Source organism: Seriola aureovittata, chromosome 7, assembly GCF_021018895.1.
Source record: "Seriola aureovittata isolate HTS-2021-v1 ecotype China chromosome 7, ASM2101889v1, whole genome shotgun sequence".
NCBI lineage: Eukaryota > Metazoa > Chordata > Actinopteri > Carangiformes > Carangidae > Seriola > Seriola aureovittata.
Genome location: NC_079370.1, coordinates 28,284,256 through 28,312,187, shown reverse-complemented (window position 1 = coordinate 28,312,187; position 27,932 = coordinate 28,284,256). Strand labels below are relative to the sequence as shown.

Genomic DNA, 27,932 nt, shown 5'->3' with positions numbered 1-27,932 from the left:
GATGTTTTTCACTATTTACATTTACTTGTGAATCAAGAAAGGGCTCCATCATTCTTTCCCCCTTGCATTTTCTCTTGCTTTCATTCTGTCTCCTTTATACTCCAAGGCTTTTGTATTGTCCATATAGCGCCTCTGCTCTCTCTCTCTCTCTCTCTCTCTCTCTCTCTCTCGCTCTCTCTCTTTTATCAATTGCTTCACCGCAGAGGCAGAATTGTACAACTTCAGCTGGTTATAGTTGGTTCCAATGTTCCTCACGTAGTTGACATTTAGAAGTGAACTCTCCCACTGACATCTTTAGATGTAGAACGGCCTGTGTGTGTATATATATGTGTGTGTGTGTGAGAGATAGAGTGCACCTGCAGATTCCCCATGCATCTACCTCTGTTTGACTCCAAAGCCAACAGTTAAGTTTAAAGGCTCTGCACTCAGTGCCATTAAAGCTGACAATGGAGAGAACCTGCCTCTTATTATTTCTCTATGGTGACCCTGGATTGCTGACATTTTGTGGTGGTTGCTGAGCACCAGAGGGAGGGTGGTACAGTGGAGAGACATTTGGTGATATAATGTATGCTGATTGGGAAGGCAGTTTGATACTGTATGTTCCAGTAGCCTCACATTAATGATACAATGACTTGTTAAATAAGGAGAGAGATCGAGAGTCTATTGGAAGAGGATTACATTGTAGCATAACATAAACTTATGCATAAAAATTGTATACATTTTGGCGATTCTATAGGATAGAAGTCTAGGGGCTCAACCAGATCACATAAAAACTTTACAGTTAATTTCATATTAATTCAGATATGTGTTTGAAAAAAGGCAAGTGCTAGTTTCTATTCAAGATTGGAATGTGGTTTGTGATTAAAGGTTGTGTTATCTAAACAGGGACAGAGAAGAAGGGGCCAACACTGCTTTGTGTGTCTGTGTATGCATGCGTGAGAAGCCCCTTTTCCTTTGGACCAAAAACCCGCTAAGACTCACTAACACTGGACTTATGTCAGCAATAGGAAAGGGCTGCATTCACTCCCGGGTCAAATGAGTCTGCAGTAGTCACAGGTATTTACTGCCTCTGATCGGCAGTGATGTAAACACAACACCCAGGTGAACATGCTAATTGTCCCCCCTTTTCCGTGCTGTCAGAGGACAAACATTGTAGACAGACTTGTCACCTGCCCAGCACGGTGCTGTTAAAGCAGAAACATGGTGGCTACGTAGCACTCACGCCTGAAATCAGTTTAAAAAACACACAATCATTGATTGAAGCTCTGACACTTACAGCAGCACCAACACAGCAGCGAATCTCTAACTGTCTGTGTGTGTGCTATGTAACTGCATGTGATGACATTGGTCCCTGCAGTTGTGTGTCTGTCCTCAGTCTGAACAGCAATTTTATAGCGGGTTTACCCATATATGATCAACCTTCTTATATGCACTAATTTTGTTGTAAACAGGGTAAGAGAGTCCAGGCTTCACACCTCAGTGATAATCACAGTCCTCTTGGTGTTACTTTTCCTACATAATATAATCAAATACCAATGTAGAGGAAGAGTCTTATTGTTAGAAAATGGAGCTTTTGGTTGTTTGCTCCAATTTTGCCTTGTGTCCATTTGTTGATCCTCTGGAGCTGACCATGTGACCCACAGTGTGGTTGTACATCTCTCTGACATGCTAAAAGCTGGTCTGTTTGTGAGAGAAGGGTCCTCTGTTTCCTATCCATTTGATAGTTTGATGGTGGGAAGAGTAAGAAAAGTGGCCTTTAGGGTCTATGAATTTCACATGTCCTTTCTATAAACTCTTTAATAGCTTTTGATTGATGCCAGGCCAGAAAGGTCTGCTACACCATTATCACATTTTTTATCTAGTTTGGTGATACGCATTAGAAAGACTGTAAAGCTAAAAAGTCCTATGTATTAGTAGTGATTTGAAAAAGTGTTTTGCCAGTATAAACACTAACTGTCACTGTTCCTAGATTGGTATAGGTTTAAAAAAAAATGTGTTGTTCAAGGTTAACCTTTTGAATTATTCACTGAAGTAAACAGTGTTATAGCACTATATTTTATTAGGACTGGGAATCAAAGCTCAATACTATTCCAAAAAACCTGTCAAGTACTGAACACTGGCTGAAAATATCTATTGATATATTTTAATGCCTGAAAAGTATTGATACATGTCAACGCTTTCTCTTACTTATACAGTTTTTTTTTTAACTTATGTAAATGTTAACACCCTGTTTTATAAGCACACCCCTTCGCCTGACAGTAGTTTTAAGTTATTCTTTAAATGGACAGTTTCTGGTGGAATTTTTGAAAATGAAATTAATTTTATTTGGCAGTTATAAAATTGGCCTTCGTTGATCATTTTGATGTCAGCTACACACCTATAAAGTTTTGTGACTTTATCTTGCACGGTGTTGATGTTATCGGGTGACCTCTGTGCTAGTCTCCACTAAAGCAGGTTTCTCTTGAGCCCCTTTTTCACTGGCCAAAAAACCGGCAACATCAGGCTTTTGTCAGCAATGGAAAGGGTAACAATCAGCATTTACACACGGGTCACATGACTCTGCAGTAGATGGGTATTTATCAGCTCCGGCTCCGATTGTAGTAGTGATGTAAATGCAACACCCACGTGAACCTGCAAATTTTTGCCTTTGCTGCTAATCACACAGACACTGTAAACACACCTGTCACCTGTCCAGCATGGTGCTGTTAAACCAGAAACGACTCGGCTACACTGTGCTCTGGGATGAAAGAGTGAGCTGCAGCCCTGAAATAAGTTTTAAAAACATACAATCACTGATCGAAGCATCTCACGGCTCACTGTTACACTCAGTTGTATATGTTTTGTCAAGTAGAAGCAGGTTAAGTGATTTGGCCAACTGTGTTAGCATTGTTTGTATGATGAGATAACTTATCACAGATATAGAAGTGTTGTGATTTTCCTAATGATATCAAGTTTTTTGTTTGGTCAAAAGCCAAGTGAGAGTTTCCTTCCAACTTTAGAAATACTGTGACATTCAGCTTTAACAATAGTCAGCTATTTAATCAGCAACTTGCATCTGCAGATCTATGAATGAGCATAGAAGTAGCCAATTACTAATAATTAATGCTCTGTTTGAAAAGGTTATATATCTATACTGTCAGCATGTGGTTCCGCAATCTATAGTCTTCCATTCTAATGTTCATTGTTTTTCCACCTTCAACTAAATATTTTCATGCCATAATATTTCTGTTCACAAATGAAGAAATAAAAATTAACCATTTTGCACTTTTAAATTCAGTTGTATTATTTTTACATTTAAATTCTAGTATATTGTCATCATATGACATTGACAATGTAACTGTGCTGAATAGTCGAACAAATTTAAAATGCATTTTTCCCAAACTGGAGTTTATGTTAAATGTGTCTCAGGAGAGATGCAGCCATGCTCAGTGGTGCCTCATTTCCAATAATGCTTTAGTTGTTAAAATTTACCAGCTGAAAAATTGAGAAGGCATTGCTGAATATTTAATCACAGATGAAGTAGGACATTTACACTCCTGACCTGTAGCGATGCAGATGCAGAGTTATTACACTGCTAATGCTTTAGAACTGGGTTTCGCTGCAGGATGGTGGACTGTACAGAATCCATTTGAAGGAGAAACTCTTCCTCTCAGACCCAGAGGAACCGACACCTAATAGTCAGCTCCAAGGACAGAATTTATGAGTGTTCATTTAAAAAAATAAAAAAAATCCTTTGAGCCGCAGCAGGTGAAACCCCCCCCTCCACTTCCCACCCACTCCCAACATACAGTACACTCAACTCTAATAAAACAGAGACATTCACAGGAACCAATAGAAGTTTAGACCACATATAAAAGAGACCGCAGAGGGAGACAAAGATAACCCCAACAAAGACGATGGCTGACCTGACATCAAAGTGCGTCTGTTGTTTTACTTCCCTGCTGTGCTGACTATTGCCTTCCCAAGGGAGGACAGACTGAAAGACCAAGCCATACCTCCATCCTGAAACCAATCCTGAAAGGGGAGGGGAAAAAATACCGCATTGTGCTACAGGCCTTCATATCTACCATTTTCCGATTAGAAAGCACAAACCTTATATTCACTTCTATTTGGTCTCTCTGTGATATTGATGACTGTCTGTGCTGCCCTGTCTCTGCTGTGCTTTTAATTGTATGCTGCTGCTGTGCACAGGATTTCTTGTTGTTGTTTTTCTGTCACTTACTAAGTGCCAGGTGGCTATATTTGGGAGGGTAAGCGGCAGAGCATATTCTCTACCAGGCGGATGGTAATTACCAGGTGCTCAGCCTTGGCAGTAGCAGCGTGTTAGGGAGTGCTGGTGAGCCATAGGATGTGTATACATGTTTGGATATGTATTTGGATGTGTGTGTAGTGGTATGTAGATGCTGAAGATGAATGTATTTTTTGCTCGCAGACACTGATTTTCACCCCTTCCTCTCTCTCACTCCAGCTGTTTGAGCTGCTGGGCCCAGAGGGGCTGGAGATGATCTCCACCCTCCTCCAGCGAAGGATGACCATCGTCAACTCCCTCCTCACTATCCCACCTGACAGAATTGGCTTCCCACCAGGTGAGACAGCCTCATGGCAACCATGTCATCTCCATGGTAACACAAATTCATTATATCAGCTATTTATATGATATGAATTTAGATCTGAGTTCAGGTCCAGACGTAAGTATTTGGACAGTTGAATATTATTTGTTCTTCAGGCTCTGAGCTGGAGCACTTTCAGTTTGTGATAAATTAATGATGATAATGAAATACCAGGTTAAACTACCAAGTCTCAGCTTTAATTTGAGAAGGTTTACGTCAATATAGAAACAACTGTATGTGAGAGAGAGAGCCCTTGGCCACTAATTATTTCTCGAGCAGCTATGTGTCGTTTCAACATAATTCACGCATTAAAGAGCTGACGCGGTTAACTGAGTTACCATCTAGATTGAGATGGAGACTGTCAGTACGAGGACAGAGGTGAGCGTGCACGTGAAGAAGATAATAATGAGGCTCAAAAACAGCAAAGATCTATCGAAGCGATATCAAAGTTTGCTGGTTTGCCAAAGCAGGTCAGACTGAGGGGCACAGGTCTTGTGGATGTGTGGAAAATTCTGTGCATGATGAAGACACACTCCTTTATTGCTGCACAGCAAGTCAAGAGTGCTCTCCAGGATGTAAGTGCACATGTTTCCTCATCATCAAGAGAAGAATTCATGACCATAACCACTGAAGATTCACCACAGGATACAAACAGAGAGGTCAGGGTGCAGTTCATAGAAGTTTTATAGACTGATGAAACAAAAATCAACTTCTGTCAAAAAGTAATAGCTCATGACCCACAGCATACCACCTCATTTGTCAAACTTCATGATGGTTCTTTTATGGTGTGGCATGTATGGTTGCTGATTGAAATGGCAGAATGAAGAGGAATACTGGATTCAGCCGAGTGAATTTAAACTCTTTGGTCGACATTTCATCATTCAGCTGGACCACAATCCTAAAGATACGGCCAGAGCAACCAAAGAGCTTTTCAGGGTGAAGAGGTGCCATATCCTCGACTGGCTCAGTCAATCACCTGATCGCTATCTGCTGGAGCTGCATTCCAGTTGCTGCAGACCAGAGCCCTTAACAAGCAAGAGATGAAAAAGGCTGCAGTGACGCATCGCCACAGAGGATACAAAGCATCTGATGTCTGTGTGTTGAAGACTCCAGGCAGCCATTGATCGCAAAGGATTTTCCACAAAATATTAAAGATTTTGTTTGACTTCATCTGTATCTGTCTAAAGACTCCAAACTTTGGAGGCTATGTCTTAAAGGGGTTATACCTCCCACACTGTTCTTTGACTATTTATGTAAACATGCTCATATTAAAGATCCATTTTTCCTCTTCTCCTATGATTCATTTGAAGTGTTGATCCATAAGAAGAAAAAAAACCCCATCTCAGTGTAGTTTTCCATCTCCTCTCTCAGGCTTCTCTTCTGGAGCTCCAGTAACAACAGTTCAGTGAGCCAATCAGAAGAGAGGAGGCTCTGAGCCTGAAAAACAAAACCAAATCCTTACTGTCTGGACTCTATATACATAAATGAAAAAAAAGAAACACAGATAAACAATGAGTCATTCTTAAACCAGAGTATAGGTAGTGTGTAGCCTAATAATCAGACTGAGGTGCCATTCTCATTTGAGGTCATGTTCGTGGATTTCCGTTTGACAGGAACGTTTTAGAGTTATGTTTAGAGCTGTCTGTCAGCACAACAACAGACCTGTTTGAATTGGTGAATATTATGGAGATGTGAGCAGTGATTCAGAGGCATGGTGGCAGTAATGGTATTATAGACCAGTACTGATGGGAAATATGCCAGCATTACCATATTTACAGAAGGCATTTTTTTTCAAATGCTCATATATATTTAGAAATATGTTTTTCTGAAACTATATAGTACTCAACTATTCTGACTGTTATTTTGACAATGTATTTCACACATAAAATACCCACATAGCTCTCTATTCTTTAAAAATTGTAACTTGAAAAGATGAACTTGTGTCTCATTTTCTGTTTGTTTTACGTTTTACCAAACCTGGTGAGTAGTTAAACCAATTAACTGATTAATTTAACTGATTAACTGTAATAAAAGCCTGACAGACCTATATTTATCCACAACATTTTGACTTGGCAGAAATAAACTAGAGAGCCAACACAAACTGACATGAGCCTTCTTAAACTGATGGATCTCGCCACCTGGTGATTTGATGTAAAGTGCAGTTGTTGTCATTTGAAGGATTGCCTTATGTGTTAATGACTTCAAGTCAATCTTTAATGCCAGAGGTCATCTGAAGAAAAAGAGTTGATTGTTCTTGAATCCTTTTGGATAAATTGGCAAGACAAATATATCAGCCAATATTTACTTGTTGCTTGTATTCTGTATGTGTACCTTGTGTGTATATCTGTAGATGATTAACAAGAAACTATCGTATAAATTACCATATTAATACATATCGGAGGTAATTTAGAAATAGTGTCTTCATTACACAGTTTATGTATGTATTATGTATTATTTTTACATATTTTGTTTTTCATTTTCTAAAACCAATTTAAAATTAAGCTATAGCCAAATGTAACAATGGTACTACTAAACTACTACTTATACTAAAAAATAACTAATAACTATGTTCCTATTTTAACTGTGTAAGCGCTACGACCAAGGCACACCACTTGAGCGCACAAACTGTGTGGGCGTCTTGAAACACACTTGCTACTTTGGTTCATGTTGGTGCAATATCCTGGTGATGGAATATAAATCGAAGCGTGTTGTGATGAATAAATTCACTCCTAACCATTTACATCACTGGTCTTATCTGAAACACCTGTGCCAGTCACAGAGATGCACGTCAACAACAGCTCAACAAATAGAAAGATGCTCCTACTGGAAATTATATGTCTGGATGGTGCAGAGTGACATGATCTGAACACACAACACCTCAAATCTGCAGCCAGAGGCAGATGGTGTGGGTTTTTACTTAACTTGTACAATGATGATAGAAATACATTAAGAACTAGCATCACCACCTTGCTGTTGGATGCCTCCGCCACTCAGACTGCTTCACTGAGATATCGTGATCACAAGGTCAAAACCGTGTTTTGTGAGTTCACCATGACCTTGACCTTGACCTTTGACCATTGATCTTTGACCTTTTACCACCAAAATCTAATCAGTTCACCCATAAGCCCATAAGAAGTTCCTTCGAGGCGCTACTGAGATAGGGATGTACAGACAACCAGAAAACAATATGCTGTCGCCAGCGTGGAGGCATACAAATGTTGATGAGGCTGTTTATATGACCGCATCAATTCAATGCCATTTTGTAAATGGTCAATTCATTCTGTATAATGTGACACAACAGTCATTCGTGTTTTACATGAAATACTATGTTTGCTAAAAAGAAAAGTTGGAAAGGAAAAAAATTATGGACAGGATTGATGAGCTGATAGCTGATGTAATCTCCCATTTAAACAACAGAATACCAAGCCATAATCAGAAGAGTCTGAGTGTGTAGTATGGTATGGAGTTATATCAGTCTGATGTCATTTGAGTGTGATTTCAAACAATAAACACAGTGGAAAGCTGTGCGTAATGATCCTGCGTGCTGATGCGGCACAGCTCAAATCAGAAGGTGTAGATTTATCAACATATGTGTCCTCCTGTCTTCAGATTGCTCCTGGGGTTTTCATGTGCAACAGTCTGAAGTCAGAGCAATGGAAACATCTTGTTCATTAGAGAGGTCAGAGGAGAAAGGCCAGACTGGTTGATAGAAAGGCTATGGTCACACAGATAACCACTCTTTACCACTGTGGTGAGCAGAAAAGCATCAGAATCCACATCATGTACAACCTTGAGGTGGATGGATTACAACATAAGATCACATTGGGTTCCACTCCTGTCAGGCAAGAACAGAAACCTGAGGCTGCAGTGGACACAGACTCACAAACACCGGACAGTTGAAGACTGGAAAAATATAGCTCTGTTTCTGCTGAGGCAGCAGATGGTAGGGTCAGAGTTTGGCATCAACAGCATGAATTCATGGACCCAATCTTCTCTTTCCAATCCAATCTTTTGTCAACAGTTCAGGTGGTGGGTGTACTGGTGTGGGGGATATTTTCTTGACTCACTTTTGACCTTAATACCAGTCAATCATGGTCTGAATACCAGTCTATCTGAGTATTGTTGCTGACCATGTTCATCCCTTCATGGCCGCAGTTCACCATCTTCTAATGGATCCTTCCAGCAGAATCATGCTCCCTGTCACAAACTGGTTTCATCAACCTGACATTGAGCTCAGTGAACTTCAGTGCACCCCACCCCCCCTCCCCCTCTAACCCCCCCCACCCCCTCTGACCCCCCCGCCCCCTCTAATCTCTCATATCAATATCGATATCTGCCTCGACGTCAAAACTCCAGTATCGGTTGGGTGTACTTAGAAATACAGACTGCTCTAGTTATTTCCTCTACTGAAGTGCATAAGTTGTGCATGTTGGTGGTCAGTTTGAACTGCAACAGCCAACATCTGACAGAAGAGTCAAAAACAATTGCAACTTGGGATATGCAGAATTTTTTTTCATACTGTGGGGACTGTAACTGCTAGTATAAATGAACTGATCATCTGCTGGTCTCTACACAGGTTGCTCCTTGATCACTGTGAGCGTTTCTCTGGGGGATGAAAGAAGTATGTTTTGATAAATTAGGCTTGCAAAAAGTCATCTTTTTTTTTCCATTCTCTCTGCCAGTCCATATTAAGATATGGCCACAACCAAAACAAAGCTCTCAAGATTCTCTCTCTCTCTGTAGATCTCATCGATTGATGTTGTAATCAGTTCTCATTTTAACATCTGAAGAACTTGGAAGATTACGCTCCTTCCCTCTGCTCTGCCTTTTTATTGTGTCTGTGATGAGTTCAGTTTGATATGGACACATGTGTTGAGACAGATATTATCTGACAGTGTCCAGTGATTTGTAATAACAAATGATGCTTAATTTTGTGCAAATCCACCATGTGTGTTATCAGTGACTTAAGAATCTTGCCAGCAATTTCCTCCTGTTGTTTGGTGAAGATGGGGATGCCCAAAGATATCAGTGTTGGGTATATTGGGGTAATTTCAGCTTTGATATGTCTTTAACTAGCTATTTCCTGAACGTTGAGGCAGTTCCTCTCTTCATCGTGTTAAAAAAAAGAATTATATTTAATGTTGATAAACCAGGAAGTGCACAATATTGACTTAATGCATCATTTATCTTGTAAAGAAAAAAAAGACTGATGTATTATATATTGTTGTTATTATTATATATTAAATATAAGGTATAATTTTCCATGAATTTGACCCATCTTCTCACATCCATGGTAACAAACAGGAACTTTGCACTGTAAACAAATATAGCTCTTAAAATATATGATATAATAATAATGATCTTAAAAGTGAGAGAGAGAGATTTTCAGATTTTTCTTAAAAGTCAACGTCTTTGTCATGTTTTGTCAAAAAAAGCATACAGAGAATGCTATATTGCCTATAACTGCTGAATATGTAAATATGCAAGTGTTTGATAACATAAAACCTTAATTAATTGGCAATATCTTATATACTGTATGTTTCAAATAATTAACAGTATGTTAATACTGTACTTAGAGCTTGCTCCAAGGTTTGTTGTTATTAATATCCTCCAGTTTTTATTATTGCAGTATTGCCAGTGCTTTCTATTTCAATTATCCATTTACACTTGGACCATAAACAGCAATGCAGCTTTTATTTAGACACCATATTTACCTATTTTTTTTATGAGGTTTGTTTTTTTTATTAAATTTGTGGTTTCAATATTGCGTTATTTTGTATATTTTGGTAATAACTATCCTTACATGTATCTGAAAACCTAAATAGCATTTGTCAACAGTAAACAGAAAATAAGGCTGTCTAGATGGTGACTGTTAATTTACCCACTTCTGGCATAAATTGTAACACAGATGTGTACTGTATGTGAAATTAACAGATTGAGATTCTAGCTTTATGTTACACCCCCACTGCCTATCACTGTCAGTATGTTGTTTGAGCTGTGTGGTGCTCTTGTTTTCTTCATGCTAGTGAAATGGCTTGGTCCACTGAAAGGCTATTACCTAAAGATTGGCCTTTCACTTCAACTCAGTTCTTCATTATTTCTTTCACGTCCTTCATGCCATCTACTAGGAACGATGAAGACCAGACTAAAGCCTCCCTTGCGGGCAGGTTCTCTATTTCTGTCCCGGCTTTAATACCTCTCATGAATAAGAGAAATAATCGAATACCATGCCATACTAATAGAGAAAAAGGCTGACATGTGCATGGTGTTACTAAGGCCCAAATAAGCCGAGGCTCTTGTGTGGAATAGGCTTACACTGGTTTTTGCTGTAGTTATCTGGCACTCTGGGTGGCTTAAAGCTGAGTTCATTGATTTTGTATGAGATTGTTTTTCAGGAGGCTTGATAGTGAGCGATACTAAAGCAGCCCTCCTAGTACCAGCCTTCCATACCTGCTGTTTTTTTTCTATTTGAAACGTCGTCTTCCATCCTGAGCCAGCATTGTGTCTTGACCCCCTGTTTCCTTTGTTCGGCAGACTACTTTTCGTGTTTCTCCTTCCTTCATGTGCAGAGTGGAGCTGTAAATAGTTGAAGATGTTGCTGGAAAGATAGAAGACTGATCATTTATCATTGCTAGTGCCACAATGTTTTAATATGTTTTTGGCTGGACCAAAACAGAGTGACCAGACCTATAAACGCGAATGTCCGTGACTGATGGATTGACTGAGAGATCAAGTTACACCGTTGGTTGGCCGGTCAAGTTTTGGAGTTTCCCCATTGGCAGTTGCTCTTTCAGAATTAATTGGCACACAGTCTTTGAAAACAGAGAAATCTCCAGGGTCAGACAGCTTCCCAATAGAATAAATAGAAATAACATAGATGTTTTAGCACCTATACTGGCACATTGAAGGCTTACAGTGAAGCCAGTGTTTTGGGATGTCTCCCCGACACTGTCAATGAAGCTCTAATTTCATTGATCCTTAGTTTAGTGAATGTTGACTATTGGCACTTACTTACAAGTTCTGTCTGTTAGGTTGAAGAAAATCTTACTGACAATTATCCATTTTGATCAGGTGATCAAGTGGATTTTATTAAGGCAAGGTCTCTCACTTGACACTGAGAAGACATTTGGTAATGTTGATTGGAGGTTTTTATTCAGTGTCTCAGAAGGTTTCTTAAATGTGTTAAATTAAATGGTCTAATTTCCCCACAAAACGGGGATCGTCTTTCCCCACTTCTGTTGAATATTATTTATCGAACCTTTATAAGAACTTTTATAAGAAAAGAAGCAAGAATTAAGGGAGTAAAGGCTGGTAGAAGAGAACATAAACTTTTTCTGTGTGCTGATGACATTCAATGCCTGGGTTCAGATCCAGCATCCTCTACCCAGGCTCTCCTTGAAACAGTTGAGTTGAAACATTTTCTCAGATTTCTGGCTCAGTCAGTTGGCAAAAAGTCAGAGGTTATGCCTGTCTCCAAACTATGGCATCCACTTATGGTTCAGGCTGGCCAATTTAAGTGGATCCCATCTAATATGAAGTATTTTGGGGTCAAATTGTGTGCCAATATTGCAGATATGATATATATTAATGTGACTCCCCTCCTTACAAAGATAAAGCAGAGTCTCGAGAAGTGGAAATGGTGCTGAAAATGATACCTGGAGAAACTTTCCAATGATATAACCAAATTATAAAGGATTATTTAAGGAATGGGAAGAAGCCAAGGATTAATTTACAAAAAGTTATACAACAAGAAGTAATGGAGGGCTTTCCCTGCCCGATGTTGAGCTGTACAGTAGCGCCTTTAAGCTGGCTAAATTGGCAAGACATTAGATTTATTAGCGTAATCCCCTAGCCTGGATGGCATTAGAAGAATAAAATAATTTACTGCCGTCTTCAGTCCAATTGAGGCTACAGACTAAGAAGTATAGTGACTAATTCAATCGTAATCCAATCCAAACACTTCAAAAAACTAAATTTCACAAATTATTAAAGATTTCACAATGTAAGCCAGCAGTAGAGTGTCATTTGTTGGCATTACTGGTTTTCTAGTGGAATCAGATGTATAGCTGATTCGGTCATATAATATTCAAATCTCATTAACAACAGTTCAACTTAAAAGATAACTCAGACATCTGGATATGTTTTCAAGATGTAGTTTGGGGAGTATACTTTGCCTCGGGAAGATATTATTGTCCAGCGCTATTTTAAATTACTATTAAATTAAGTATTTATTCAGCTTTCACCTTTTTTTAAAAAGACTGCTATCACAATATATGGCAACTATGAGAACCTAAAGGTTATCTGGCAGTCAGACCTGAACTTCGACATTGATAAGGACTCTTGGACAAAGATGATTTCCAATGCAGGCTGATTTAAAAGAGAAGCTCTGGGAAAATGTACATACTGTAAGATACTGTACTTCATTGATAGTATTTTACAGCTTTTCGTCTTCTAGTTTACTAGAAAATAATTTGTGCTGGAAATGTAAAGGGTATGAAGGCACCTTTACCCAGGTGATGTGGGCCTGCCCTCAGGTTCTGCCTTTCTGGAGAGATAATCAAAACAATACACGAGTGGCTGAATCATCCTGGGGGACATGTCGTGTTTACCCAACATCTCCAAGTCCAGCATTTGCTTTAGTTCTAACAAACTTTATTTTAGCTACTAGGGTAAAAAAGCCAAGTTGGACATGAATCTAGAGAGTGGGTTGAGCTAATGACTTAAATGCGTCATACGAGTTGATAACCTGCATAACCATAAAAAGTAAAATGATCAAGATCTAAAAATGTATCTCGAACAAAATGTAAATTTTGAGTTTAAAATTTGCTGGTGGTTATGAAATCAGGATTTTAGCAGTGACTGCTGGTTAGCATGTCGTCTTAATGGGCCACATTTCAGTCTCTGTTTCAAACTTATTCTGTTGTCATGACAACAGAAACAGGAAAAACATGACAATGAAGACAGCTTTATTATGGTCTCAGGTGAAACCAGCTGACACTAGACTGAAACCAGCTGATACTAAGATGAAACCAGCTAATACTAGACTCAAACCACCAGCTGATACTAAAGTGAAACCAGCTGACACTAGACAGAAACCAGCTGATACTAGAGTGAAACCAGCTGACACTAGACGGAAACCAGCTGATACTAGAGTGAAACCAGCTGACACTAGACGGAAACCAGCTGACACTAAGATGAAACCAGCTAATATTAGACTCAAACCACCAGCTGATACTAGAGTGAAACCAGCTGATACTAGACGGAAACCAGCTGACACAAGACTGAAACCACCAGCTGACACTAGACTGAATGTAAATACTAGACGTCAGTTACAGTGGTTCCACAAAAATTTTCAATTAGGTCCTCAATCATTGACTATGTGCAGCATAATACTAAGTTTTAACCTAGTCTTGTCTTTTTTTGTTTTTTTTAAACAAATTCTATTTTAGTGGCAAATATGTTTTTTTCTTATTGAATAAGAAGTGGTTCAAATTTACATCTTGAATGTATGACTGGAATTATAGGTTAATTTTTTTGGAACAAACAGGTGCTGTAGAGCTAGAGAGCTAGAAGTTTAATGTACCATCTATTTTCTTGCTGTGAATGTAGCAATTTCGTAGCAGTGAGAAAACGATCCAAAATTTAAAAAAAAGGAATCAACCCCCAAAAAAGTTGGATTTGGGTTGTTGGATCTGTTGGCTACTGGAAAGCCTACTGTAAAAATTAGTGTAAACAATTCTGGAGCAATGCTCACCTTCAGCTGTTGCTCTTGCTTCATGGATATCTAAAGAAACCGAGTACAATCCGTCTTATGCTGGTGAATACACAGGGACTGGAATTAGATCTGACTGTCCCTCATTGGCAAACTTCTCTCACCTTCAGGCAGGATGACAGGATTGATGGACTGGACAAAACTCGGACAAATCTGTTAATATACAAGGTACCTTTAACTGAGAGTGAAGCTAAAGCTCACCTTTATTCAGGCACTAAAATAACATGCAATGTAAACATTTTCTGAATCTGTAAGACCAAAGAAAACAGGCTTTAGTTGTGGTCACAGACATATTCCGCTTCAAACTTCAGCTGATGTTATTCCCATTGTGAGGGACTTTTGATCAGTGTTAAAAATTTCACTTGCCAGACAGCTTTTGAGATTAGTGTTGCCTTGACGACTGAGGGTGAAGTCAGGGGGGGTTAAAAAAGGCTGATTAAATTTTCCACTATTTGCATGCCATCAGGAAGAGTGGGATTTAGTGGGAATGCCTGTCTCTTGCTGATTAGCTTTTAAATTGCAGTTTGCAGCTTGGCACTTGCATGTTTATCAAAGTGGCTCCTCTCCACATTTCCATGGCTGATAGAGGCAGTGGTAAATGGAATGGACAATTAAAAAGACAACATGTCCACACACAAACAAAGGTTTTTATCAGTTGCTGGTTAAATCAGGGAGTATTTGAAGTAAAATTTGAAGTATGATCACATTGACTTATTGTGTTGCAATATATATATATATGACGGCCCCACAACATTGATCCCCTGATTATGACCTCGTGTCATCAGTGGAAGCGTCTGTCTTTTCCTGCTGTGTCATTGTACAATGTGTGATGTAAACTTTTACTGCAAACCTGGAAATGTAGAAGGTATTACCTGTTAGATGATGACTCATTAGTGAAATGATATTAATCTGCAAATATTTTGAGTTTTCAGTCACTTTTTAAACTATTTTAATTTTTATACATTCTCTGGTTCCAGGTTTTTAAATGTGAATATTCCTTGTTTTTCTTCGTCTTCCGTGACAGGAGACTGAATATTCTGCGATTTTGGACAGTTGATCCAAAAAAACAAGGCAGATTAATCAGTAATGAAAATAATAGTTTGTTGCAGCCCTTGTAGTAAAGCTGAGTACTATTAAGAAATACACAGATATCTACAAATGAGAAAAAGCAGGACACACAAAGATGTAACAAAATAAAATAATCTAAAATAAAAATTACTGTTTCATGTGGAAAAATTGTCACTTGGTTATTTTTTATTCATAAAGAAATAGAATAAATCAATCTTTCAAAACAAAATACTGGGTTTTAATGTGACTCAGTGTCTGTTGGATGTGTAGAAACACTTTCTAAATAACAACTTTATATTTTTATAGTAGCTCAATTTCAGCAGCAGCTCTGCTGTTGATGGCAGGGAGGCTGGTCCTGAGAGCAGGAGCAGCTCTCCTGCTGTTACAGAAGAAAGCCAACAGCCCCCCACCCTCCACCCCCCCTCTTGGTTTGGTGGTTTGGAGACAAACCAAGAGGTGGAGCTCGGCGGGATGCTGACAGCTCCACCCTGGTAGAAATAGCCTCCCATTGAGTGTTTGTGTTTGTGTATGCCAGTGCCTTTGAATGGGTCATTAAGCATATTTCTTTTTTTGTTCAAGTGAAGTACACTAGGTGTCGAGGAATATGTGTAGAAAACTGCACAGGAGTCAGTTTCCCAGACTTGATGTACCTTTGCAAATGCTTCTTTCATGAATTTAACGAGAAGATGATGGCACTGTTTCTCTTGACAAACATTTTAGACAATTTCCTCAGGCCGGGATCAGAACAGAGGCTTTTCTGTTGCTCAAATAAAAGCTCGGCTCGCACTTGTGAGTGTGAAAGCTAACACAGAGAACGAGAGCTCAGTGGATGCAGGAGGGTTGCATCATCCGCAGTGCTAAAGAAGTTTGACAACAAGGCAGTCAACTTGACTACCTGAAGGAGTAATTTATAAAGTTCATCACTGATCTGCATTCAATGTTCTTTAAGCAATTTTATTTTCTTCACTTTTGTGGGACTCCAGTGTGGGTGAGAAACTATTAAACCACACTGTGAGCAGACAGAATTACAGGGAGGGCTATGGAGTGTTTTGTATGACTTGGAGTTTACAGAGATATTTCATTAGCATTGGAATAGTTGGTGACATGTAGTTGAGTGTGTTATGTTTGTATTATTAGGTAAAATGCACATATGTGTGCATGATTCTGAAATTAAAGCCGGGGATCAGATTACCTTCAGTGTCTGACATCCAAATGCATTTTCCTAGTGTCACCGCCATTTTCTCGTTCTTGTAGAAAGTCTTACACAGTGTGTAACTACATAGGGTTGAACACAGTCTGTTGATGTTGGCGGGAACTGATGACGCTGTATGGTACATCCCAAAATCCTTCTGTTTAATCAGCTTGTTGAAATGTAACATCTATGAGATATTTAAATGACCACGCTGTCAGATGGAACAAACACAGACAGATATGTACAGTCTAAAAGAATACATTTCATAGACTGTGCTCAGTATAATTTTGAATACATTTTCTAATTAGTGATAATACATAAAACATGATGTTGTGGTTATTGTGGTAATATAGTTTAAGGTGCTTAATCTATTTACTTAAACAGTATCTACTATGTGTTGACTCTACAAAGACTGTTCTTTAAAATCTGATAATGATTTGAAAGACTACAGCTTCAGATGTGTGACAACACCTTGAAATCATCGTGTAAACAAACAAAATCTATCTTGGCAGTGCTCTTCGCAGTGATTACGGCATCGTGATCGCTTGTAATGAGAATCCTAGGGATTCGGAGGCAGCCACAGTCTGAGGTACATAACAAGGCACAATAGCTCCCAAAGAGAGGGAAAGTGAAGGATGGGGAATGGTTTAGACGGAGGAATTGGTGTATAGAGGGTGACAGAGTTAAAGGGGTTGGGAGTTGGAGAGGCAATGGGAGGGAGGGTAAGAGTGACAGGAAGAGTGTAAGACTGCAGCAGGTAGAGCTGCTAGACGAGATAAAGAAGAAATCATTCAGTCAATCAGCCCAAGCAGTGGTACAATCATCAGATCTCATCTGCTTTCAAGAGCAATTCTGCCTTTTATTGAGCTGTTGTGCCTCAAACAGGGAGGCTGCAATAGGGAACATTAACCCCTGCATCGCCACGTGCACCTGACATCAATGGGCAATCAGGATTACTGCAGCAATATGATTCAGTTTTCACTGACACCGGCTGACCTGACATTGTCTCAATGTGACCGAGCTTCTGTTGTTCATCCAAAGATAAATAATCTTCAGGCCTGTGTCCATTCAAATATTCAAAATTACAGCATCAATGCTCAAGTCTTTTAAAGTATGAATCGTTGCAGGTGTAACGAGGGAAAGAAAGGAATGTGCACACAAATAAGTAATTCTATTCAATTATATTTGTTCACAAATGACTTCATTTTTATCTTGAATGTGTTGTTTCTGCACATTAACTGAACAAAATCAAGTGACAGGAATCATTTTAAAGGATGTCGGGGACATTTGTTTTTTGTTTTGATCCAAACTTAAAACAAAACTTCGTAAAACCAGAGCGTTACATTTAGATGAACATGGTCTGACAGCTGTTTTCTTTGCACTGCATTAAGCTATACAGATGTGCACATATATCCCAAAGCCAGCACTGAAACAATGTCCCATGTAGAGTCTAGAGCTAAGTTAGTTGATTATTCAGCCTGGCTGATATATTGTCCGAAATTAGCTTCTTGCAGATATATTGGTGTTGTTGTGTCTGTCAGCCAATAAGTAACAAGAAATGTCAGTTTGAGACAGTGTCTCAAAACATGGTGGGCAGATTTTCACCAAACTTGATAGACATGTTCTGAGGGCAAGTATTGACCAAAATCTGAAGTGCCATATTGATTAATGAAAGTGGACGTGGTTTATTCATCAATGTCTGCCATCCGAAGCCTTTGCTCAATTTGCAGAGAGCTGGGATGAGGTAGAGACACGATAACTGGCACCACAGCTAGAAATGATTCTAGAATGATGCAAATGCTTCACGAAAAATATGATCTCAATCGGCCTGATGGTGGCGCTATGATTAAGGCTCGAAAAGTTTCAAATCTTGGTTGATTACTGGTTTGATAAAGTCTAAGAAATTCGGATCAAGAATATTGTTTATGTCATAACATGTGTTTATTATTACTCTCAGCTGAGAAATTTGAAAAAATCCCAAATATCAATATCAGTATTGAACTCTGATGGGTCGGGCTGGTAGCATCACAACTGTGTAGAAAATGGAAGGGACAAGGATATGAATGTGATAACTTTACACCTCAGTACTAACACACAGCCGCTGGCCCGCTGCACACACTCCCAAACTGAACCATTAACTTCATTTTCTAATGCTACACTAACTTGACATTAATTTGATGACATGAATTACTCATTTGTGTGCACAAATCATTTCATTTGATGGCATGAATTTATTTCATTAACTGATTTGGGAGCACAAAATACTAATTTGTGCGTGTCTTATTTCTGCCAGATAAAGTGTGTGTACAAATGTTTTTTTTCTTTTTTTTCCTCATGACACCAGCTGGACTCTGCACAAAAGTTTTTAAGTGTGTAACGGTGCATAAACTTCACAGTCCAGACAGTACGTTCAGGCTCTGCGCTTCAGTTCATTGAATTTGAAAAAATAGTGGATACTACATAAAAGAGCCAAGTCTCAGCTTTAATTTGAGTAGGTTTTTATGCCAACATATAAAGAACTGTGTGGGAGATATAGCTCTTTTAACAGTGCCCAAATTGCAAGGGGTCAAAAGTAATTGGACACTTGGCTATTAAATGTTTCCTGGCCAGCTGTTGAAACGAGACACAATTGCCCAAGAAACATTTAACATTTGGCCGTTGCCAGTGGCCATGAAAACAGCACAAAAGTGTCCTGGATAAAACGGGTGAAGCAAGAAGAAGACAGACACTGGTCCCTGCAGAAGGCAGCTCACACAGACACAAGAAAAGCAATGTAGTGTATGCAGCCCAGTGCAGTGAGGGACACACAGACCTTTATGTCAGTGAAACTAAACCAGCATTAAAAAACACAGGAGGGCCAACTCCTCAGTTCATGAATCAGCAGTTCACCTCCACCTGAAGGATAACATAACAACTTCGAGGACAACACCGCACATGTTTTGGACAGGGTGGACAGGTGGAGGAGTGAGGAGGCCATCTATGTCAAAAGTAGAGAAGCCATCAAATCGAAAACACAAACGCGACCGCAGCGGCGCAGCGCATCATTAGCCAAGTGCCACTCTAAGCACCGATAGGAAGCGATGAGCCGCAGCCAGTGACAGGACCAGCACCACACACAGAGCGCGACAGGGTGCAGACATTAACGTAAAATCATGTCGACACCAACTACTTTCTCCCCTGAAGAGCCAATCTCCAAAGCCAATATCTTTGCTACCATTGCCTTTGTAATAATGCCATTGTGGGTCATATACCTGTTTATGTTTTGTTGACCTCATCAGTAGTGTCTCCTCAAGTGTTGTACACACCTGAGAGACGGACGGCAAGAGGTGAAGGGGCCGGGGGTTGAGCTGCTTTGTACGGAACTAGGAAAACAGCGTTTTTCAGCAGTGGTGAGGCTGGAAATAAAACAGTTGCATGAAGATAGAATATAATAGGGGCGGCTGTTTTGTGTGTTTTGGCCTTCACTCAACAGAGTAGGAGGTCTACAACACCACTTATCCCCCACCTACACTGTTGTCCTTTCATCCCTAATGACTGTTGCCAGGAGCACTAACGAAACAAGTGACATCAGAGGCCTTGATAATGACCCCACAGAGTCTAAATGCCTGGGACTCCCTACCAGTCAGTCAGAGCTGAAGAAGCCTCTTGGATGAGAAGTGAAACATCTTCAAATTTCTACAACGGAGTCCACTTGCCCCTCTTGGAGTGCCACAAATAGTTCTGTGACAAATGAGAACAGATTTTGAGGGAGAAGTTCAATCCTCCGCACAGCTGGCTGATCACAGCGTGAAGTGGGTGTGAACGTTGGATCTCTGGTTTTGGAAAGTTAAAGTTAACGTCGGACACATTCCCCTCACCGACGTCAGGAAGGTGTGGGAGAGGTGTTTTTTTTATAAAGCTGCTTTATACAGAGCTCAACGTCCGCTTGAACAGTTTGTGATGAATGCACATCCTGTTTAAACACAAAGTTATATGTAATAATTTAAAGTCTTACAAAGTGTCAGTATTTTCTTGGCCTATTGTATCAGTTCATTGTTATGGACTTGTCATATTTGCACTGATGTCAATTACAGTAACATGATGTTTTTGTTGCTGTTTGTCGTAATCGTATTATCCACATTTTTTTGTACATCTCTTTTCACTGTAGTATTTTGCTGTCAGGTGTCTTGATATCCATCACATCCATCTAACGGAATATAAAACAATTCAGCCCAGTCCAGGAAAACCTCTGATATTGTAGTGTTTTGCCTTTTATTTACAGGATGTTTGTGCTTGTATTTCCTCCAGATGTGAGCCAAAAAGTGGAAATGACCAAGCCCATCTTTGGCTGCCAGGTGACGATCCAGTCAGAGCAGGAAAAACAGATGATGAAGATGTACCGCAGGGAGGAGAAGAGAGAGAGGAAGAGAGGCAAAGGAATAGACGACAGTGACTCCTCAGATGCTGCTATGACCTTTGACCCCAGGGAGATGAGAGCCCACAGGTATATCATTTCTCCAGACTTTTCTCTTTGTACTTTTTTCCCCCTCCCTATTGTTCTCTGTCTGTCCGTCTCCACCTGTGCTCTCAGGTATGCACACCATAACTGACAAGCTTCTGCATTTTTAATGACAACTTGGCTGGAGCTTTAAAAAAGTTAAAAAAAAAAAAAAAAAAAGCACATTGATGCAGAAGCTTGCCACATCTTTTCTTGTAGAGGATTTTCCTGAAAATTTAATTTCAGAGGATGAAAAAAAGGAGCAGTGATCTGTTTAATTAAAAACTTAGCATGGCCAAATCCAGCACAGTGTGCAAGAACAGATTAGTAGAGAGGTAAGCCACTTTAGAAAGGAACATAATGCCTCATATCTTTGCCTCTTCATCTGAATCATCCATCAACTGCACTATTTATTTTTAAAGCAAAAATATGGATGGAGATAAAGGTTCATATGTTCACATGTGGATCCAAGTGGCTGCAGATGAGACATTATGCTCAGTTCCGGTCCAATGTGAACATGATGAAATGAAATGTTTTTATTTTAATTTCGTTTTTTCTTCACTTTGAAAGTTCTCACTTCTGTCTTTCTCCTTGCCTTACCATACCCAGTTTTACCGACCTGCACCAAGAACTATTTATTTACAGCAGCTATCCTCTCTGACTGCTTGTTGTGTTTCCTGGTCCAGGGAGCAGGCCCTTCTGACTGCACGACGTGAGCCTGTGCTGAGCAGAGAGAGAGCGTACGAACGCATTCAGTATCCCAATGTCTACGACATCTATGCAGAGGCCACAAAGATGCCTGCGTTTGTTGGAGGAGCCAGGGTGAGGCTGGGATACGTGTTTGTTGTGTGTGAAGTGTTGACCTTTTGACTCTACCTATTGTGTGACGCGTCTTTAGCCGTTGATATGTATGTGATATGTGTGTGTGTGTGATATAAAACACAATTCAAATGTTCAGAAACAGAAAACTCTTTAGTTGGAGTGATGTGTCTAAAGTTTTTCAGAGGACGAGGGGTTGATTTATCTCCACTGTAGGGTTCATCCCACCTTGACACCTTTAAAGGCCCCAGACACAGTGTGATAACATCAATCTTGCAGGTTCATTGCATGTCACACTGTGGGAGATGTTTCTAACGAAATGTTGATGTCAGACTGGGCGATATCAGTTGTTTCTACGACGGATGAAAATGGATTAAAAAAAGATTTTGAAAGTGCAGCAAGACACAGTGATGTTTAAAAAAAAAAAATAAAATAAATCTTATGCAAAAATGGCACAGTCAACATGCATCATTTTATGCTTTATTCTGATTGGTTGGCTTATAGATATGGGTTAAGGCGACAGTGAAATAGTGAGAATTTGCTCCTTAAATTCTGACTCTGACAACATGCTGTTCATTGGCTGTCGATGATCATGTGTCACAGTGTCTCAGCTGTGGTTTGGTGAAGCCCACAGTGTGAAGAGGTCTCTAGTCTGCTTCTACATTACACCCCAGTAACAGACATAGTACCCGTCGCTTTTTGCTTTCACATAGTTTATGGAATAGAAATGGAAATCAAAGGTCAGACACAAGCACTGGATTGCTGTCATTGATTCAGTTGTAAGCTTCAATCCTCCTAAAGTTTGGTTGTATATTTTGTTCAGCATTGAAGTTGCATTGTAGTTTTGTGCAAAATAGAAGCAATTTTTAAAATGTATTTTTATTTTATTTTTTTAAGAAAAGTCGACAAAACACAGTTTTCATTGATTGGTGTATGAATAAAGATAGGTTTTCTCCTCATGATATCATTTGACTTAAACATGATGACAGATTTCCATCAGTCTGCCTCTGGGTTAGAACTGGCTCCCTGGGGCCTGATACGGCAGGAGCCACAACTTGAATATGAAAAATATGTTTTCATTTCAATTTAGTCAAATATCACTTTGTGGAATCGTCTGAAAAACCAACCTCGTGCAAGCGGATACATTTTTCTTTTTCAACATATGAGAGTTTTTTTTTAAAGTCACGTTTCCATTACCTGTTTTTAGGTTCGTTATTTCAAATTGCGCATTAACCTATTGTTTCAACTTGTCATCGTCATTGTAATTAATGAAAAAACTGTTTCAATTTCTACCAATACAGTAGTCAAGTAAGTGTAGCCACAGTTTGTGGAATTGGCTTTGCCATTGTAAAGTCACATTTAAAAGCTGAAATTTAATTCTACCATTAATGTTCATTAATACGTTAATGTCTCTTAGATAATCCCATGCTGTATGGTTATGTTATGGCCTTAGTTTATAAATATTTCAATATTCTTCATGAGAAAGACTGTATTTTCTTTAAATGTGCCGAAATGAGAACAGCTTTACTGGAAATTCTGCTGTATTAAAATTCAGTATATGTGAGCACAGAGAGGAGGAGAGAAGCAAACAGATAAAGAGCTGAATCCGGCTGACAGTCGGCAGAATGCAAATATGACGTGATGATGTCAGTTGTTTACAGCTGCTCCTCAACAGTTTTTAATTATGTCCTCTATTCAGCATTTTGACCATACGGTTGATGACTGTAAAACAAACTACAACAAAATGTTTTCCAAAAGCACATTAACCATGCCATGGTTAATGTGCCAAAAAAAGTGTCATCTGAACCTCATTGTTTACTGTATTATTGGATCATTTTGTAGGATTTATGCACAATTCTCTTGTTGCATTTAATTGGGCTGTTAACATGCAGTACTTCAAATTTATGTACATGTTCAAAACAAATACTGATGAGACCTTCAAAGTGTGATAGATCTGCTTCGTATTCTCAAGGGAGCGTGAAGCATATGGAAAAAAGTGAGATGCAGCTGAATTCATATTAGTATGTTTTGTGACTTTGTATGTCCTTCCAAGTTTGAGTGTGTTTTAAAATCTGTGTATGTTGAATCGTAGAGGTCATTCGTGTTTTCTTTATCTTTGTGTGTGTGTGACATTCAGCTGCTGCTCCCTGAGGGAATCCGCAGAGACAACAATAAGATGTATGAAGAGGTGGAGATCCCACCCAACGAACCCATGCCAATCGGCTTTGAAGAGAAGCCTGTCTACATCTCTGAACTAGATGAGGTAGGAGTTGCTGTGTGCCGGTGTTTGTTATTGTGTGTTTGTACACTGTGCGTCCATATATGCGTGTGTGTACACTGTGGTTAGAGACTGACAGTGACACGTCTGAAATCAGGATGGGTTGGTCAAAATAATGAATATGCTGATTAACAGCTACAATAGCAACCATATATAATTTTTATCATTATTATTATTATTATTATTATTACATTGCAAATATTCCATTATTACAACTATGACCATACACAAATGTAGTGTCAGCTCACATAAAACACTTAGCTCTCCTTTTCCCTCTTTGCCTTGAAGCTTCACTTCATTATAAAACTATTATAGAGTGCTCAGGTCCATGGACAATAATTGTGGCACCAAGAAGTGACCGCTCCAGCTCAAGGTAGATGAAAGAGAAAAGGAGAAGTGCGATAGGAAAAGACACGCTAGAGGCTTATCGTCACCATGAGGTTGCCTGGCAACCACAAGTGACTCCAGTGCTGTGTCCAAAGGCATTCACTATTCACTACTGCCTACTCACTATCTAAGGAATTATATAGTGGACTATATAGTGGGGTTGATCATTTAAAATATTAGTTACTTTACAGAGTCTTTTATATATATATAATACAAAATATAAATATAATAAACATATACATTTACTGTACTGATATCCAGCAGGAAATTCACAAACTATATTATTCTTAAATGAACCATTCTGTTTGTACCTTTCATTTTGGTATTTCGATTACTTTTCATGCTAAATACTGGAGTGTTTTTAATTAAATAACAAGTCTAAGTCCAAACTTAGTATAGGTGTCAGGCTACAGCAGCATGAGGAAGGCAGAATCAGAAAATATGGTTTATTGCCAGGTAGGTTTTTACTTCAAGATATTTGGCTTGGTGTTTGGTGCAGTATACGATAGGGCCCGACCGATATGGATTTTTTTGGGGCCGATGCCGATTCCGATATTAGGGAATAAAAAATTCCGATAACCGATATATCAGCCGATTAAATTTTTACATTTTTCAATTTAAAAAAAGACGAAATACCTGTCTTTGATGGCTTGAATATAGTTCTATTTTCAAATGCTTTTATTATCAGAAAGTGTGTAGAACAAGCAGCATATGAACAATTTGAACATAAAATAATTCAGAAATTTGATATGCAAAAAGGCAGTAAACCTCTATCTGTATGAATTAAGACATTTACTTTCACCTGCCCCTCAGTACCAGAGTTCTTCTTATTATTGCCAATCTAACAGAGGTAGACTATAGTGCAAAAAGCACAACTTTTTTAGTAAACATCTTTGAAAACAAACAATAAAAAAGTAACTGCAAAAGATTGAGGTATTTTGTTATGTGGGGCATAATGTCTCAAGTCTTCACTATTTCACTCTGATGCGGTGTGACTGTGACGCGTGACATGAAAGCAGTCGGAGCGTCCTCTACTGGATACGTAACACAAGGACATCATTTCTAAGAAAAATACCATATTACCTGCATTTTATTAGTGAAAAATAAGTGTAAACATCGGCGTCAATCGGCCAACTTTTGGCCGATTACCGATTATCCTCTAATGGCTATAATCGGCCGATTAAATCGGCCGGCCAATTAATCGGTTGGGCCCTAGTATACAATAAACATATTAACAGGAAATAACAATAAAAAGGTAAAATACTGCAACAGTCAAAAAGATAAATATATATATATAGATACACATATTAAAAAAAAACAAAAACTATGAAAAAAACTATGTATGTGTTGACAAAACCCCTGCTGAGCAGGATGTGCAAAAATCAGTTAGGTCTGTTGTGTGTGTATAACAAATAGTAAGGATAGATATGAATATGTTAAAATAAATACAGTATTAGGCAGTGGATCCTGAACCCGCTGGTTCTGGATCAAACAGTCTCTTTGTCTCACTTGTAAAACAAAAGTTATTGACGCATCTAGCTGGATAACAGCTGCAGGAACAGGCTAAATTCTGCTACATCACTAAAACGTCTGTCGACATCATCAATCATACATTTATGCCACTTGAAGTGTTTGTCAGTACGGTTTGTCATTTGCACTAATGATACTCTTTGCTAAAGACCAACATTAGATGTTACTCACCAGTTTAAAAGAAAAGTTGCAGCTCGGCATCAAACTGCATGTCTTTACTCGCCAGAAGCTGTCTCCAGTGGTGGAAATACACACCAGAATTTACCCATGTTTTGCTTCTTTGCCACTGAATGTGGTTTCTTGCTGGAGCAGTGCTTCGGGATTGAGATAAAGATCCTCTGGAGGAAGCTCTTTTTCTTTGTGGGACTGAGGGAAGACAAGATGCTACACTGACTCACACAGCATCTAGTGTCATAAAGTGGTATTACAACACGGTGCAGGACGCAGCTAGTTGGTTAGCATGCTCTTTTCAGTAGATATTTCTGAAATACAATAGATGGAGGTCTTGGTCATGACATCATCATTGTGGCTCCTTCACATACTATTGATAGTGTTAGTTCAATTTTAGAACATTTTAAACTAAAATTCTGGCCAGATCTTACACATTACTACTATATACTATTATACTCAGTATAACACCAAATCAGTTAAACTTCAGGAATATCAATTTGTCTACTTAGGAAGCACAAGTAATTGTTAATCAATTTCACCTGCTTTGGTTCAAATGAAAGTGACAACAGGTGCAGTGGAGAGGCAAAAGCAAGCCAACCCCCAAAAAGAGAATGCTTTCTTATGTGGTGGCCACAGACAGTCGCTCTCTCCTTCTCCTTCCTGACTGATTCTTCTCTAGTTTGGTGTTTTGCTAGTGTCCCTGTCACTACTGGTAGCATGAGGCGGTGCCTGCAGCCTAATCAGGTTACACAGGTTTTTCAGCTCCTCCAGGATAGCACATCCATACGTGCGGTCACAAGGTCTACTGTGTCTCCCAGCACAGTCTCAAAAGCATGGAGGAGATGCCAGGAGGCCGGCCGTTACACGAGGAGAGCTGGACAGGGCCGTAGAAGGGCATCAACCCAGCAGCAGGACTGGTACCTGCTACATTGTGTGAGGAGCAACATGAGGAGCACTGCCAGAGCCCTACAAAATGACCTCCAGCAAGCTACTGGTGTGCATGTTTCTGACCAAACTGTCAGAAACAGAATGCATGAGGGTGGCATGAGGGCCCCACGTCCTCTAGTGGGACCTGTGCTCACAGCCCAGCACCATGCAGCTTGACTGGCATCGCCAGAGAACACCAGAATTCTCTTCACAGATGAGAGCAGGTTCACAATTAGCACATGTGACAGGTGTGAAAGAGTCTGGAGACGCCGTGGTGAACGTTGTGCTGCCTGTAACATCATCCAGCATGACCAGTTTGGCGATGGGTCAGTGATGGTCTGGGGAGACATATCCTTGGAAGGTCGCACAGACCTCCATGTCTCAGCCAGCGGTACCCTGACTGCTGTCAGGTACCGGGATGAAATCCTCATGTGGCCAGAGTGTGTAGGCAGCTTCTGAATGACGAAGGCATTGATGCCATTGACTGGCCCCTCATGTTCCCCTGACCAATTGAGCACCTATGGGGTGTTATGTATCGGTGCATCTGACTCCGCCAAGTACTGCCACAGACTGTCCAAGAGCTCATTGATGACCTGATTCAGGTCTGGGATTAGATCCCCCAGGACACCATCCACCGACTCATGCCTAGATGTTGTCAGGAGCGCATACAGGAATGCGGCGGCCCCTCACACTACTGAGTC

At 39.6% G+C, this 27,932-nt stretch overlaps 1 protein-coding gene across 1 annotated transcript in view; it reads left to right on the top strand.

Annotated features, from left to right (window-relative positions):
* The window catches only part of ascc3 (activating signal cointegrator 1 complex subunit 3), a 162,495-nt gene that overhangs the window by 14,977 nt on the left and 119,586 nt on the right, over window positions 1-27,932 (top strand). Inside the window, exons 5-8 of the mRNA XM_056380794.1 lie at window positions 4,469-4,586; window positions 20,930-21,125; window positions 21,806-21,941; window positions 24,076-24,201. Of these exons, the coding sequence (XP_056236769.1) occupies window positions 4,469-4,586; window positions 20,930-21,125; window positions 21,806-21,941; window positions 24,076-24,201 (576 nt within the window). The remainder of the gene's footprint in view (window positions 1-4,468; window positions 4,587-20,929; window positions 21,126-21,805; window positions 21,942-24,075; window positions 24,202-27,932) is intronic.